The sequence below is a fragment of the Xiphophorus maculatus genome, chromosome 15, assembly GCF_002775205.1.
Source record: "Xiphophorus maculatus strain JP 163 A chromosome 15, X_maculatus-5.0-male, whole genome shotgun sequence".
Lineage (NCBI taxonomy): Eukaryota > Metazoa > Chordata > Actinopteri > Cyprinodontiformes > Poeciliidae > Xiphophorus > Xiphophorus maculatus.
Window position 1 is genome coordinate 19,974,502 of NC_036457.1, and position 16,992 is coordinate 19,991,493.

Sequence of the window (16,992 nt, forward strand, 5' to 3'; positions counted from 1 at the left end):
AGACCAGACCGACAATGAGGGCAAATCCAGTCCTGCATTTGCTGGAGATGATGGAACTGGAGAGATCTGCATTACGACGGGAAGTTGGCTGAAAGTTGCTGTCAGCCCTGACCACATGGAGATGCCTGAGCTGGAATACTCCCACGGCAAAACTGACAAAGTGGAAGAGGTTGCTGGGTTCATACAAAGTAATTCTCCAAAAGAAACAGAAACCGACAAATTGAGGAATTTAGAATCGGAGTGGCAAAATAAACAAGGAGACTGCAACAGTTACCAGAAAGAAGGAGAAACACAAAAACATGGCAGAAATCTCAATAGTATTGACGACAAACAAGAAAATGAGCTCGGTGAATCTTTTGAGGGCAATATTTGCGTAACCTGTGTGACGACTGAAGGCAAGGAACAAAACCAGAAAGTAAAAGTTGGCGGAGAAACAAATATAGAAGAGCGGGAAACTGGGGAGCGCATGCAGAAGCAAAGTGAGTTTGAAGACGACATTAGGGAAGAGTCTCCCATTCAAGATGTTAGTGAATGGGCAGAGACCAGGTTGAGTTTTTATAACGGAGAAGATCCAGAACAAAGTCTAGGTTGCTTGGCTCACGATCAACACATGCCTGATGTGTCCACGCTCCACACCGTTCCTCCTACGACTGACGCAGTCGTTCCGTGCCCATCTCAAAACGCTCTCCATGGCGTCAGATATTTCCCATCGGCCTTCACTCCCGGCAAGGATGAACTCGGTGGGTTTGACACGTTTGAAAAGATCAAACTCTTTCCAGATGATGATGATGGTGCCACAGAGCTCCTGAACACACCCCAGGAAGAACAAGAACACCACATGCAAGTGGCAGAAAGCGAGATCAATGAAAAGACACTTGAAGATAAGAAGGAGTACACAGAGAATGGGTTTGACTCCAGTGATTCCAGTTCTAATGATGTCCCAAACTTCACCCCATACCTGGAAAAAGAGCCAAACAGCGGATCAACCAATGATTCCTCTCTCTGCTCACATGATGAATTGAACCCGCAGTCAGCGTCTTCTGCTGCTCCTACTGACTCTGATGGGCCCTCTTGTGATCTAAGCACCAGTTTTGACTTTGAAATGAAGGAACACTTTGGCAGGGTCTTACAGGAGCTCAACTTATTCTTTGATATCAGTAGAAACGAATTCACAAGGCCGCCCTCGCCTGATTTACCCGAGTCCTCGGAGGACCACTCTACCAAAGTGCTGAGTAGCCCTGGACTGGAATGCTACGTTCACACGTCAACAGGTAGCTGTGTTGAAAGATAAGTGTGTTTGTAGATTTGTTATTATTTTATTGAATATGTTTGTACATTGTACCATTCCTTACATTCCCTTGGATCTTTTCAAGATATTTTATTGCGATTTTAGACAGTAGGCCCACACAGGCAACAGGGAAGCTGGTCGTAGATTATGGGAAGTTGGGTAGAGATAAATCTTGGACAATCCTGGAATAAAGCCTGGGTAACACTTTATTTGAAGGGGTGTGCATAAAACTGACATATGCATAAGACTGATATATGCGTGTTTATGACATGTTATGGAAACATGATATAACACCTGTTATGAATATGAAGGAGTCTACATGAATGGCTATGACTTTTGTCATGAAGTGTCATTCGGTAAATAATGACATTTTTAATGCAAAGTTGTACTAAATGTTGCATTAAAAGTCCATTAAAATGACCAACTTTGCATTATTCTATAAATAATGATATTTTAAATGCGAAGTTGCATAAAAGCCAAAGCCTGTTTCAGGTCGCAAATGTCATAAGCCTGGAACAGAAGTTTCTCTTCCAACAGGACAGGCAGATTTCAATGTTTCATAGATCACAGGATGTAGAGTGGACTGGAATCTGTGGCAAGACTTTAAAATGAATGTTTACTGACACACTCCATCCAGCCTGAATGAGTTTGATGTATTTTGCAAAGAAAAATGGGTGAAAGTCTCAAGGTGTATTCACACTGGCCCTGTTTGGTCAGCTTTAATCAAACTCTAGCTGCCTAAAGAGTCCAGTTGATTTGGGGAGGTGTGAATTCGCAATTGAACTTTAATGCAAACCAAAAAAGCGAACTCTGGTCTGCCTGAAAACCTAGGTCTCAGTTCGGTTGAAGAGAACTCTGACGAGGTTCGAATGCATATGTGAATGCTGAGCGGATCGGTATTCCGGATAAATACAATTAAAACAAATGTGCTAGTCCAGTGCTAGTGGAACAAAGCCTGTGCCGCTGCCATCAGGCAAGCGGTACAGGAATATACGGACTACAACAAATAGACTGAGAAACAGTTTCTTCCCCACAGCCGCCAGAGCCATTACTCCCTGCCGCCCCCCCTCCCACACATATCATAACCTCGCAGTCACACATACATATCCCCCACCCCCACACAGCCACACTGTTCTGCACTTTGCACTGTCACATTATCTGTACTTTGCCATAATTGGACCTGCTGCTACTTCTTTGGTGTGGTTGAGTGCCTTTAGTTAATTTAGTTGTATATATTGTTATTATTATTATTGTGTGTTTGCTTATTTATACTGTATATATTTGACCTTTTGCACGGGAGCTGCAATGGAAATTTCGTTGAATTCTGTTCAATGACAATAAATGCTATCTATCTATCTATCTATCTATCTATCTATCTATCTATCTATCTATCTATCTATCTATCTATCTATCTATCTATCTATCTATCTATCTATCTATCTATCTATCTATCTATCTATCTATCTATCTATCTATCTATCTATCTATCTATCTATCTATCTATCTATCTATCTATCTATCTATCTATCTATCTATCTATCTATCTATCTATCTATCTATCTATCTATCTATCTATCTATCTATCTATCTATCTATCTATCTATCTATCTATCTATCTATCTATCTATCTATAAGTGGCACATGGTATTTTACCAAAGATAAAAGCGAAAACCTACAACTGCGAAAATCTGACGGCACTCCATGTTTGTTTACACTTACTGAATAAGAAAGTTGCGCTCAGTGTCTTCTTCTGAGGTTTTTGTGTCGTTTCCTTCGGTGGTTCTTGGTGCAGCGCTACCACAGGTGAGGAAGGTGACAGATTTTTCAAAGTGTTTGGTCCGTTTGACTCAGTGCAGTGAAAGCGAACAGCGAAGTGTCAGGTATAAAAACACTCTCAGGTGCAAAGCTGGTAGAGATTTGCTCCAAAACACTGGGCTCCAGATGGTGCTTCTATAAAGTATTGACTCATAGGGTTGAACACAAACGCACACTTGTCGGATTCTTGTTTGTTTTCTTTCCACTTTACATTTATTCACCACATTGGTCTCATAAAATCCCAATAAAACATTTAAAGTTTGTCGTTATGACATGGCTTAATGCGATTAGATTCAATGTGATGTGAATACTTTCACTAGGTTAGATGGTATATATTTTAATATCTATATGAAGAACACTCATGCATCTATAGCTATTCCCCCATCAGATATAATGTGGTAATATTCAAACTCTGGAGGTATAAAGAAAAACAATAATATCTGCTGTTCTTGGACTTAGTGGTAAGATAAACCAGAGGCTGGTGGGTGTAATATTTCATATACCAGAAACAGGAGAGGAAGGAAAGTGCAATGGATCAGGGTTTATGTAGAAAGGGTAAATAATACGTAAATCATCTGAGCCATAGAATAACATTTAGATTCAGCCATACAGTGATTATTTATTGGACTCCAGAGAGGTCAGCTGTCTTATGTCCATTTTTTGATAAAGCTATTGAAGACCAGGGCCTGGTGATGTGTGGACTTGATCCAGCCGTTTCCTGTCCGGTTATCAGGAGTGATGGCGAACAGGAAGTACCTCTCAACAGAAACCTGGAGCAGGAACCATCGGTGGACACCACAGAGAAGAGCAAAGGTTAGATTTAAAGATGTACATGTGAGTTTTCTGATTCGTGCAAAATTTATAAAAACATAAAATTTCCAGATACTGCTTGTATTTTTCTACCCATCCATCCATCCATCTATCTATCTATTGCCTAGACCCTGACAGCTGTAGAAATATCTATCATTATTTCATAGAGGTCTTTAACTCTATAATTACAGGTTCAAAATCACTGAAAACTTTGTAAAGTTCTGATAAGTTTTGAAATGAGAAAATAAAAACGTGTCAGAATGTAAGCTTTGACCAGTCCTGACTTGTGATCATGTGGTTTTCAGAGTCCCAGAAGGCGGAGCAGAAAGTTAAAGTTTGGTCTCCATCCTTCATGCGTCTGCCTGACTCGGAGCAGCTGAGCCACAGTGAGTTTCATTTTTAAACTGTGACTCATGCCATTTATGTATTTGCCAAAACCGGGATGGCTTATCACAGGAGGTGTGGGAGATTTTCACATCAGAGAGGAAAGTTGTCAAAATGAAATTGGCAGGTGTAGAAAAATATCACATCTTCATTACAAATAGTCTGGTGCAAATGAGGTGCATCAAAACCCTGTTGAAACAACATAGATTAAGGTTTTATATATGAAAATCCCCATTAGCAGCAGCATGTAGGAAATGTAGTAGAAACAAATCCTCTTCTTCATTACCAGTCTGATGGCATCTGCTCAAAGTAAAGCTGCCTTTAAATATTTAAAATCGTCAAAGTGAAGTTTGAAAATCTTTTCAAATCGAATGCATATTTTACAGTGTATAAGAAAATGTTCCAACAAACATACGCTCTTTAGGTGGATTCACAGCAGCCCTGTTTAATCCGCTTTAATCCAACTCCAGTCCGTTTGCCTACACAGTCTGGAGAGGTGTGAATGCGCTATTGAACTCTGATGCTAACCAAAATAGCTAATGGTGCGTTCACACCAAAAGCGTCAGGCGTGTCTGGTTTAAATTCAAAGTCTATGTGGAGGCATTTGAAGCCTCCCGAGCGTCCAATGGAAAAAATGGCTAGAGCTGATGCGTCTGACACGCCCTCGACTCGCCTCTGCATAGACTTTGACCATAAACCAGACGCGTGAAACGCTAGGTGTAGAGCAAAATGTCAAGCGTCTGCATTCAAAGTGCATACGCATTGAACTCGAAGCGTTGGACGCGTTTTTGAAGCACGTAACGCTTTTGGTGCTTTATGTGCGGTTCTGGGTAAGTACAGCCAAAACAAACATAGGAGCCTGGCGCTACTGTGAGAAATGACTCGTGGTCTTTCGCCAAACACAAAAGTGAAATCCTACAACCGCTAAAATCTGATGCCACTCCATTTTTGTTTCCATTTCATGAAGAAGGAAGTTGCGCTCAGTGTCTTCTTCTGAGGTTTTCATGTCGTTTCCTTCAGTAGTTCTTGGTGCAGCGCCACCACAGGCGAGGAGTGGAACAGGTTTTTCAAAGAGTTTGGTTCGTTTGACACAGCGCAGCGTGAAAACAAACCGTACCAGCTGAAACTGGAGCAAGCGTTGCAATCTTGATCCCCAGTTAGTTGTGAAAGCACCTTTAAAAGCAGCAATAACACTGTGTACACAGAGTTCAACCCCAGCACTCCCTTTGTGTGCAGGACCACCAGATCTACCCAGGAGGCTGGAGCCTTTGAGAACGTGCACGCGGCCAATCAGGGTTGGACTTTCAAAACGAGCCAAGACCAAACAGCTCCACCACGCACATCCATACAAATAAATACGGAGACCCGGAGGGTGTTGTTTGACCAAATGATGTTGTCAGGGTTCTGTTTTGGTTTCAACGTTCAAGAGGTGTGATGTTGTTGTCTCTGGTTATTGAACAGGGTTCTGTTGTTGGTTCTGGTTTTCTTCTGTCACAATGTGGCGTTTGTCACATTTAGCAGCTGTGGTGGTTGGGCGTGTGTTACCAGCTGAGTAAAGCAGCAGCAGCAGCTTGGTGCTACTTGAAGTAAAATCTGCTTATTTATTTATTTATATGTAATATTTAACTATTTAAATCTTTCCTGTTGTAATGTTTACATTGTATTTTTAACATATTTTATTGTATTAAGACAGTTTCCATTACTGTAGGCATATTTGCTGTAGGTGTATATTGCTCCTGTTATGTGTGGGTGTATTCAGACAGTTTTCATTAGAGTGATGATGTTCTTAGTGTGTTCTGTTACTTTTTAACCATTAAATGAGCATTGATGTGTCTAACATAACACAAACCGTAATCAAATTCTTTCTTTTGTTTTGTCTGTAGGAAGAGTATAGCGTTTGAATAAGCTAGTTAACAAGATCTCCAGGGTTCCTCTGTGGTCTGTAAGGCAGGCAAAATGCTGGAATTAGATTTTAATATTAATTTAATTTGCCTCCAAAAATCATTCTCTTTTTTTATATTGTCATTGGTTAAACATCTTGTATTATTTTCCTTCCCCTTTAAAATGGTAACCTACTTTTCTTCTTAAATCTAAATATAACATCGAAGTTTGCGGCTCCTGTGTGACAAAGTGTGAAAAACCTCAAAGGGCTTCAATACTTTTGCAAGATACTTCATGACCTGCCAGAATTGTACTGGTTGATCATTTTCAACTAGTTTGCTAGAAAAAAAACCCTTATTTAATAATTAATTCAGGAATTTATTGAAAAAGAAAAAACAAAGGCAGGTTTTTGCTGCACAAAAAGGCCTGAAATTCATTTGCTTGGTGAGTCATTTAAATCTACAGACAAAAATTGTCTGAGTTGTTCTGTCTTCGCTAACACCATTCCAGCCTCTTTAGCTTTATTTTCTCTTAAGTTGAACTTGAAATCCTGCTGCATTCACTGTACCCGAAAATGTGGGATATTCTTGTTCTGCTGTACATTTTGCGATGAACAACAAATATTGAAAGAAATGAGCAAATAGGATTGACCAGTTCTTTCTTTGAGATTTTATTATAATTAATAGGAATGATATGGGGATGAAAAGGTACATGTTGTTGAGTGCCTTGTTTTTTTTTGTTGTTGTTTGAATTTGGAGCCATTTTGAGCAGCGGGATGTTGGAGAATCACCCTCCACCCCCACGCCGCTTCCAGGTCCTAATCATGGCTCTAAATGGAAACAGTCGGGCTTTCCTGTCAGCAAATGGAGCTTGGGGTGGCATTTTGTTTCTGCGGGATGGGTGCCTCAGCTGGCAGACGCCGGAGTCACAAATCAGAATGAAACGAGGAAAAAGGGGGACGGCTCTCCAAGAATAATTCAATTCTGCCGCTGTGCATTCCATCTGCCTCTTAATGGGGCATCGTGGGTCAATTCTGGGAGAAATGATTTACAAAGACTTTTCCAGTATTGAACATGTCAGCACAGGCTGGTTGGTTGGTTTATTATTATCACCTTTCTCTTTTATACCTTCAAAATAGATCATTTCCTATCTCTAATCAAAAGTTCAGGTTTAATTTTTTTTCCCCCTTTAATTGGAAAACATTTCCCGCCCCACTTCCTGGTATTTCATCTGACCTTATTGATTACGTGAGCCGGTAATGCTCTAGTTTTAGTAACAGTTCACTTGAAGCACGCTGGGACAGGGGAGGGCACATATGCGTTATTACATAACAGTCGCATTTCAGAATTACAGAATAATGAGCCATTGACATATACGTATCCAACATGAGTGGGACGTTATTTCCAGTTTGTTGCCGAGGAACTTATTTGAGCTCCGTGTTATGGGAATTCAAAAATACAACTGCTGCATCCTGAAAAACGTCTGTTAATAATATTAATCTGTGCAAAAAGCTGGGGGAGTTTTAGCCCACCACCTCAAAGGTTAAAACAAGGCCAAATCAAGTAGTCAAAAGAGCGTAATGTATCAATTTGGCTTATCTAGAATTAGATATTTTCACTAAGTTTTAATACGCAAGAAGTAGCAAGAAAACGTTGCAAGAAAGATCCATTATTGTGGCAGAAATAATGGGTTTACTGGTACTAGTGAAGTTCACTACAGTTTATCTGTAGTGAAATTACAAACTCAAATTTCCCTGAAGTCATATTAGTTATATACAACATTTTTATAACAACTGAAGTAACATACAGCTTGGGAAAAAATGAAGAGCCCACTACACTGAACCCCACTGAAAACCTCATGGTTATTCTACCAGATATTGATTTCTGAACTTTGAGTTCAAACATTAGTATTGTTGTTTCTAAACGAACACGAACTTGTTTTCTTTGCATTATTTGAGGTGTGAAAGCACTGCATCGTTTTCCGTTATTTTGACCATTTCTCATTTTCTGCAAAGAAATACCAAATTTCAGCTTGGAGACATGTTGTCAGTAGTTCACCGAATAAAAGAACAATTGAGTTCATTTTACTCAAACATATACATATAGAAAGTCAAACCAGAGAACTGATAATACTGCAGTGGTTGATTGATTGTACTATAAAATGATATAATATGCTTGGACAAACAATTCTGTCCCTTTAAATCACTTCATTAAATCAGAATTCAGCTCTGCTCTGATGTCATACATAAAACTCCAATTACATCGTCTGAATTTTTTGGTTATAACATGACAAGATGGTAAAAGCTGATGGGTTGCGAATGCTTTTTTAGCGTAGCGCAATTCCGTTTAGCAACCGCAAAACAGCAGCAATCTGTAAAGCTAATCTGCCACCAGAGTCTAAACTGTGTGAACCGAGCTGATTATTTACGCTTTCCTTGTCGCAGGGCCTGAAGAAAACACTGGAGTTTTCAAAGCTCAAGACAACGCTGCTCATAACGAGCTCCTACCAGGCAGGTCATTACAGATCCCGAAATTCCTCGCACGAGAAGTGACAAAAGTTACCTGAGCAACATTTGTCGTTTCATCTGTCTGAAGCAAATGAGGGAGCCAAGGCAGCAACATGAATCCGCCTCTCATTACGCTGCCAGACGCACAATGGAAAATGTGTTTTGTTATAGAAAATCATCTCTCGTGCTTGTGTTTTTCATACACATTGGCAAAAAAGAGGGGTTTTCTTTTAGCAAACCCAGTGAGCTAATAGGAATTACATCCACTAGGTGGTAAATTAGTCAGGTTTTTTTTTTTTTTTTACTGGCGTAATTTTTCCAGCTGAAATTTTAGGCTTTCCCCACAGTAAAACTGGAATCCATGCATCATCTGTCTCCTTTTATCTCAAACACCGTTGTAGATTTGTTTGGAGCTACTGCCTCTCTCTTTGTCTCTCTCTTTCTCCGTGTGTGTGTAGCACGAAAGAAGCTTTAGAAACAGATGACTTCAGAGACTCAAATGAAGACAAGAGTTTCCTACTTTTTTCCCCCCTTTTTTAAAATTTCCTTCCTGGTGCTGCCTTGGATCCGTCTCACAGGTTGCAGCGCCTTGCAAAAGTAATCCTACACTGAAAAAAAGAGAACGGAGCTCCAACATCATCAAATGTAGTGAATTTGTGACATGAAATTGAATTAGGTTTGTCAATCTTGCTTTATTTACATTTGTTTATATTGAATATATTTATCTGATAACTTTAATTTGACTACTTATAACAAAATAGCTTTTTTTTTCAGTTGGATCACCTGTTGTGTTTTTTAGTGTGCATTTCAGTGAACCTCTTCACATTATGTCAAACTATCACCAAAATGTCAATTTAAAAAAAAAATTTTTTTTTTGCTCGATCTTACCACAGATTTTTAACCATGTGACTTTGACTGGGCCATTCAAATACAGAAATTTGCTTTGATCTTTCCATGTTTCAACTCTTTTGCTGCCTTTAACAGATTTTCTTGTCCGTCTCCAGAGCCACAAATCTGTCTTTTCTAAAGAAAATGAAGCAAACTTAAAATGTGTCAAAATAAAAAAGTTAAAAATTGGAAATGCGAACGTGTGGATCATGACAAAAATTAAGAAAAATATATGTCAAATGTTTTTGTAATAGTTTTTTTTTTTTTAAAAACTGCTTCTTATTTTCCCGCACAATATTCTCATGCAAGAGTATTCATACCAACTTCATCCAGACATAAATCACAGATCTAACATAGAAAACGAGCAGAGAAGAAGTGAGTCTGATTTTCCATTTCCTCCTTTTGGCTAAAATGAAAGGCTTAGACAAATACAGATTAATTTATTTTCATCAGGAAGGAGAGAAGAGTCCAAATAGCAAAATAGACCTTTTCTTTTATGCCCCCTCTTCATGGGTCCGTGGTGTAAAAAAGTAACACACAAGCCTATTATTGCAGACATTACTTTTGGAAACCAATAAGAAGAAATGGGCATCAGATGGCTTGACCTCAATATTTCAACACCATGCAAGAGGAGATGGAATATTATTTTATATCTTTTCTGGCTCTCGAAGGCTAAAAAGAAATATAATGTCAAAAAGCAAACAATGCAGAGAAAAAGCCCCAGCATTTTTTCATCAGATAAAAAATAACGGTTTGATTTTTGTTTGCTTTTTCTGTGTGAGGGGAAAACAACCGCTTCATCCTCAACAAGTACACTCTGGGGTCTTAATGTGTCTGCTGCTGTCAGAAGGCTTTTAAAAAAATGTTGTCAACAGTGTTTTCAGTGCAGCTTCGCTTATTTAAGCAAAAGGAGAAGCTCTCCTGTTAAAACGATAACTCAGGGTTATTGTTTCATCATCAAAATGATGAGCAGTTCATATCTTATTTGCCTGTATAAACACAGGAGACCCCCGGTGTTCGCGAGGGTTTGGGACCAAAGCTATTTGAGGATACTTCAAATCTGTGAATGCTTGAGATTCCCTCTTAGAACTTCCTGTCAAAGACGTCTGGTCTTTGAGAAGCAGAAGTGGAGCTTCCTGCACAACCAACAAGAATGCCGTAAGTGGTGTCTTGATGGTAAGTCAACAGCAAAACCCTTGTCTTTTCCAGCAGCCATTACTCATATGGTGGTAGACCCATTTGACGAAATGGGCTGAAACTCCACTTCGGTTGCTAGGTAACGCCACGGTGCATGTTGATTGTGACTTAATCCTTCCAGACCGAACGTATCGGCGATAATATAACCAAATTTGCAGTACCGTAATTCCGCCGCACTTTGCGTTATCGGAAAAATTGCAACGGTTTCTGAAAGGGGAGACGCTACGTAATTTCACTCCCGCTGTAGCAGGGAGTGAAAGTAATCTCAGGGGCACTCTCTTAATAGATGGTAACTTGTGAAAATAACTAGCTATTGAAAGTTCCAGTTATTATGGATAAAAGGGCAAATATATTTACTCATAGGACATTTAAAGTACTGCGTACAATTAAAGCAAACAAATATATCCAGGGATAGATTTGAAACTTAGGTCTTATAAGGTTAACAATAGGGAGGTTTTTGAAACAGCTCATCTTCCAGACACCAAAAAACGTCAGTCACTGAACAGCTTAGCACCGCCCTACACTAAAGATCTGCTGTTGTTGTATCAACCTTCCAGACCCCTCAGGTCTTCTGGTTCTGGTTCTGCTCTCCATCCCCAGAACCAGAACCAAACATGGAAAAGCAGCATTAAGCTTATACATGCCACAAATCTGGAACAGACTTCCAGAAAACTACAAAACAGCTGAAATACTGAGCTCCTTTAAATAAAAGCCCACCTGTTTACAGTTACTTTTGTACCATAATAAATGAAACACTAAGGAACATTTTGATATGTAATGACAGCACTTGGTAAAATGTAATGTTTCAATTGTTGATGACTTTTTATTTTTGTGTTTCTATGATGTAAAGCACTTGTTTCTGAAATGTGCTATAGAAACTTTAATGATTAACTGATTATTGCCAAAAAGAAGAGGAAGTTTTTTGGGGGGAGGGTTTAAGCACTTAAGCTGTTTTTAGAAGCAGCAGAGGAAGTATAAAAATGTCCGAAATGTAAATTTTGCATAACAGGTCCTCTTCAAAACCTCTGAAGAGATGCTGATCTCAACAATTATGAACCATCCCCTTAAGCCAGCTGCAGCAGAGTGCACCACAGATTATAGCATCCATCCAAAGCAAAATACAAACAGAACAGCAGAGCATCATCTAGCTCTTCGCTTTCACTCACACACAATCCAGACCAAGCCTCGCTCTTTCCTCCCCTTTTGCAGATCAATAGCAATCACAGGGGCACAGTAGCAGAAGCACACTCTCGACTCACACTAACAATGCACACTCCGCTGCAGTTCAGTGCTGGACTGTGGAACCGTGAAAGTGAGCCGAACTAAATGTTTGGACTGTGTGGAATATTGTGCCATCGCTGCCATCACGCCACACCGACCCCCATTAGAGAGGTCCGCTTGGGAATATCCAAATATACATTCGAGGGGCGCCTCACGTACAGGTCTACCCGGACCGTAATCTCCCTGCTTTGGCGCTGAGCAGAGCTGAAAGCGGAGCGGGCCGAGAGGAAGGACAATAAGAGGATTTCACAGTCTGGTGTTATGACACAGCGCCCTGTTATTGTTTTTCTCCCCCCTAACCCTGAACAGCTCTAATTAAATTGGCGATGACTGAGCAGCAGACCTGTCTGGGAGAAGCAAACAGAAGCGTTGGTTGAGTAAACGGGACCCGAGCTGAGTCATGACAGTAGATAGATCAAATAAAGAGACCCTGGTGTGGGAGGTGGGATGCTCTGCAGACAAGCTGTCCGGAGCTCTTAGCGAAGGTTTGCTGTCGCCTGTGGGCTTGGCTTGGATCCAACATTGCAACCAATGTCAAAGCCATTAATTGATGCTTCTTTTTGGTTTGTTGATAATATCATTATAAATATGTCTCAGGCCTTAATATGCTAGTGTATCTAAAACCCCCTACATCACTGCATAAAGTCCTACTTCTTTAATCCTCCTAATATAATTTATAAACAGCTTGTCGTGATTCCTTTAAGGAAGAGCCATTCCTCTTCTCTTAAAGCTCATCAGCTCATTAAGTCGCTGCGTAAGAGGACCAGTGGTGGAACTCCCACTTATTGCCAGACTGTCCAACTACAGTTCTGTTAAGGTTCCCACATACTCGGGTTTACTGTTCGTACTCTGTGAGCAGCACAAGCTGCGTTTCCATTTGTTGGTTTTGATTATTGATTCTATGTTGCATTGTGTTTCCGTGTTTGTAATGATGTAAAGCACTTTGAAATGCCTTGCTGCTGAAATGTGCTATACAAATAAAATTTGATTGATTGATTGATTGATTTAGTCCTCAACTTTGTGAGTTAGGTGTAGCATACAAAGCATTTAGATGTGAACACTGTTTCCTGCCAAATGGTTTGTAAAATTTTACCTTCATGGCAGGACGGCTTCTACTGTCCACAAGTGTTGTTGTGGGCATCAGTGAATTCTTTGGGAGAGTGCTGAGACTGACAGTTATTTTTGGGAGTCCAGATGAGTGTGTGGTGCCTGAGTCAGGGCCAGCTAAAAGAATGTAGGTGGAACCACTTAGTAATGGCCTGAATTAACAACAAAAATCTCCCATAATTCCATTATGGTACTTCATTACTTACATGCTTGCAGTACCATTTTAATCCTCCCACACTCTGAACGCTGGCCTTTTGTGTCCCAGCTGTCTCCTGAGCTCAGATTTGATACTAAATACAACACTCCGCAGCTCAAACATGAACATTGTAGAGAAGAAAGAAAGAAAGAAAAAAACACATTTACCTCAGAATCGGTGACAATTCAAGAGGACGTTTAAGGCCTCTAATGGACGTCTGGTGAGTGCGGAGTCGTCCCAAATTCTCCAACATGTTCATGCGGGGCCGATTAAAACAGAACACATTCAGAGTGTGCGTTCGCACCGTCACTGAGCTGATGTGAAAATGAGGGGCTGTCATGAATTCCCAGAAACCGATGACTAATCGCTCGCTGCCTCTCAGCTAACCCTGCAGGCATGATGGGAAACGGCAGTAATCTGCAGAGGAGACTCACTGGGGAATTTGTCCCCCTTATCTTCGGGGGACCGCGGTTTGGTTTGCTAATCCGGGTGAAAAACAGACACCGTTTTAATGAGTTGCCTCTATTAATAAATGCTATTAACCCACAAGTCAGACGCTAAACATCACAGGCCACGAACTGGGGAGTTAATCTATTTTGGAACGACTCCCGCCGACCGACTGCTGCAGAAATGTGATGCTCTAAATAGTATGACATTAGCCTTTTCTTCTGAAACCTGACCCTGCGTTACAACTGGGAATGTACTGAACGGAAAACGGATGCTTTTTCTGAGTAGATGTGACTGCTGCCGGCTTTCCGAGACCGCATTATCAAATATTTGATGGCTGAGGCAATCAAATAACGCTTATTCTGTTGTAGGGCCGTGGCTTAGTGCACTCGCAGTGTGATGCTTTGGAGAAGAAGACTGCAGTCAAAAATAGACGGCACATCAGTAGCTTCTCTCTTTCTGATTAGATCTAGGATTGTTTTTGTTGTTGTTGTTTCTTTTGCTGAACTCTGTGAAAGGTTGACCTAAAAGGGATGCCAGGCACACACCTCTTGTCTGGTGAATGATATGTGGACTTTTCCCTCATGAGTAGCCAAAAGCTTTTTAAACTAAATCCTTATAAAAAAGGGCAGCTTTATGCATTTTCCAAGCACATAGAGCTATTTTGTACAACACAATCAAGTAACTATCCTAACTTCAGTTCAGGACCGGTCCAAGACATAGGTAAACTATAAACTAGGGCCCGCTTAGTGGAATTTTTTATTTTTGTAATGATTTCTATATGATTATATTGACAAAAACAATTTTATTATAAGCTTGTGACTTTTTTTTCCACACAAAAATATATATTTGATCAAGTACAAATGATTCTCTATACATGCAGAAAGAAAAACTAAATTGCTCTTGGGGGCCCCCTGGTGGCCGCGATAGGTCGCGCTTCACCGATACTGTGAGCCGCCGTCGAAAGCACCGGTGGGAGATAAGTAGGCAAAAATAATGTTTCAGATAAGAACAGGGATAGAGAAAAGAAAGAGAAAGAAGAGGAAAAAACTAAGCTAAAGGTATGTCTGCATGTCTGTTGGTAATGTAATGTTTATCAAAAAGTTTTGTGGGGCTCCTAATAGAAAACTAGCCTGATAGCGACGGTCCAGTTCACCAGCCAAACATTTATGCTAGCGTGTTTGTATTTGTGTGAAACTGAGTTTTGACTTTAAATGAGTTTATTCTCGTGGTCGGACCTGCATATTTCCGAGCTTCAAAACGACGTCTAAGGTCTGAAAACGTTAATTAAAACTTGACATTTTCTAGCAAAGTGTTTTTACATCAAGCTACATGGCTGCTACAGTAATCAATGAGCTACTCTGAACTGTAGTTGGAAATATTGTTGTTTGCTGCTGAGCTCGATCATTTATGTGGCTAAAACAAACATTATTTTTACATGAACTTTTAAGTTATGTAAAATGTCTCCAGAAGCTGATAAAATTCTCTGGCTCAGCGGTGGACGATGCATCAGGTGAGAGAAACACTCACCTGGTATACATTTCATTTTTAGCTATAGGAATTACGCCTAAGAGAAATGCATTTAATCAGAGTAAATCATAAATATGTCTGTATTTCCTCCATCTTAGGTCCGTCTCCATCCTCTGCAACCACTGCTGATCTACCTGGCAAGTTTACAGAAAATCAGAGAACTATTTCTACTCCAAAAGGAAAAGTTCTCATTATCACGATTCAAAGGTTTTATTATCAAGATTCCTAGAGGTGGTAGGAATCGTGACGGAGAGCGTCCAGGTGCCGCCATGACAAACCAAGAAGGTGGGATGGAGACATCAGACCCCTGCCGCGCAAACAGGACTGCAGCTACGTAGATGCACTCCACGGGTAGGTCAGCCCAGACACCAGACATGACCAGTTCTTCGGAACCGGCACACGCAAACCGCCAACGGTTCACGGAGGTGCGCTGGGAATGATCAACCGGCTACAGAGAGGACGCCAGTGGATCACGCTCAAATCGGTTCAGGAGTGATGGAACAGCTGGCTGCAGAACTCAGGTGAGAGACCCAGGGCATGCGTTTAATCAATGGGGTGGAGCCACAACCAGTGGATCCCCTGTCTGATGATCCTGACTTTAAATCAAAAGTAAGAATGCTGCATATAATAATTAAACATGTACATCATATAATAATGAGACTGAGTATTATCCACTGTCGCTGTTGAAACCCGGCCAGCATCTGACTGAGGTCATGGTGCCAGCCTTTCCGTCTCAGCCTATCAGGGACCTGATAGCTGGAAAAGCAAAGAACTGGACTTTCACCAAGAGACCAGTACCGACGCTGTTTAGACTAGGAGGTTCCGGCTTAATTTGGATTACAGAAAAAAGACTGCGAAGCCCCATTTGAAGCGGCCTCTAAGTGGGCCAGGCGTAATTTGGTCCAACGCCTTAAAAATTAGACTCTGGACTTTTGCATGTGAAGCAACTGTCATACCTCTATTTCTGCCTGGCCAGAGCCACCATTCTGTCCAGGTTGTAGGAGTTGCATGGGGGAGCAACAGAGACAGGACGGAGCTGGGACCAGCAGAGCCACTGAGACTGCAGCAAGGGGAGGTCAGAGTTGAGTCAGGTGAAGGCACAGGACTAGATGGACACCGACTCGCTCCGACCCCGCCTGCGACCTCTGAACTCCATCATTCCACCATCCTGTGACTGGCTCGGCAGATCGAATATAATGTAAACAGCACTGTTGGAGATGCAGAGAGTTTATAGTAGGTATCCGAATTATCTAATCTTCTCACAACACCCTGTGATAAATATAACCTGGAAAAACTGTTTCTGTCTGGTTTGGAAGGACAGACCTTTTGCGTGTGAAGCAAACATGATAACCACTACATTACAGAAACTGATCTTCTATGGCTTGTTCCTTTTAGAGGGTCCAGAATTTGTCAAAAGCTAATTTTAATAAAAGGCATGCCAAATATTTATATGACAGATTCTCAGAGAGCACAGTACCTTGGTGAACAAACTGCCATACCTCTATTTCTGCCTGATTTCAAAATCCATAAATTAATAACAGCTGGAACAGCTAAAAACAAAACACTAGTTACTGTGATATGTACATCGTTTTTAAGTACTGGAACTTTGCTTAAAGCAAAGCTTGGATTAATCTAATGTGTGATCAGGTGCATTAAATGATC

The 16,992-nt window shown here is 40.7% G+C and overlaps 1 protein-coding gene across 1 annotated transcript; it reads left to right on the plus strand.

The window, feature by feature from the left end:
- Window positions 1–1,025: 1,025 nt before the first annotated feature.
- rad51ap2 (RAD51 associated protein 2) lies at window positions 1,026–5,892 on the plus strand. The gene is made up of 4 exons (XM_023348190.1): window positions 1,026–1,271; window positions 3,773–3,916; window positions 4,219–4,299; window positions 5,534–5,892. Exons 1-4 carry the CDS (start codon window positions 1,103–1,105, stop codon window positions 5,650–5,652), a joined length of 513 nt encoding a protein of 170 aa, XP_023203958.1. The 5' UTR covers window positions 1,026–1,102; the 3' UTR covers window positions 5,653–5,892.
- The last annotated feature ends 11,100 nt before the right edge of the window (window positions 5,893–16,992 follow it).

What these genes read in the sequence shown, in the direction of transcription:
- rad51ap2 (XM_023348190.1), top strand. Translation starts at nt 1,103, where the DNA reads ATGAAGGAACACTTTGGCAGGGTCTTACAGGAGCTCAACTTATTCTTT. An exon ending in CTACGTTCACACGTCAACAG is followed by an intron (nt 1,272 to 3,772) that starts GTAGCTGTGTTG and finishes TTTTTGATAAAG; the next exon opens with CTATTGAAGACCAGGGCCTG. An exon ending in CACCACAGAGAAGAGCAAAG is followed by an intron (nt 3,917 to 4,218) that starts GTTAGATTTAAA and finishes TGTGGTTTTCAG; the next exon opens with AGTCCCAGAAGGCGGAGCAG.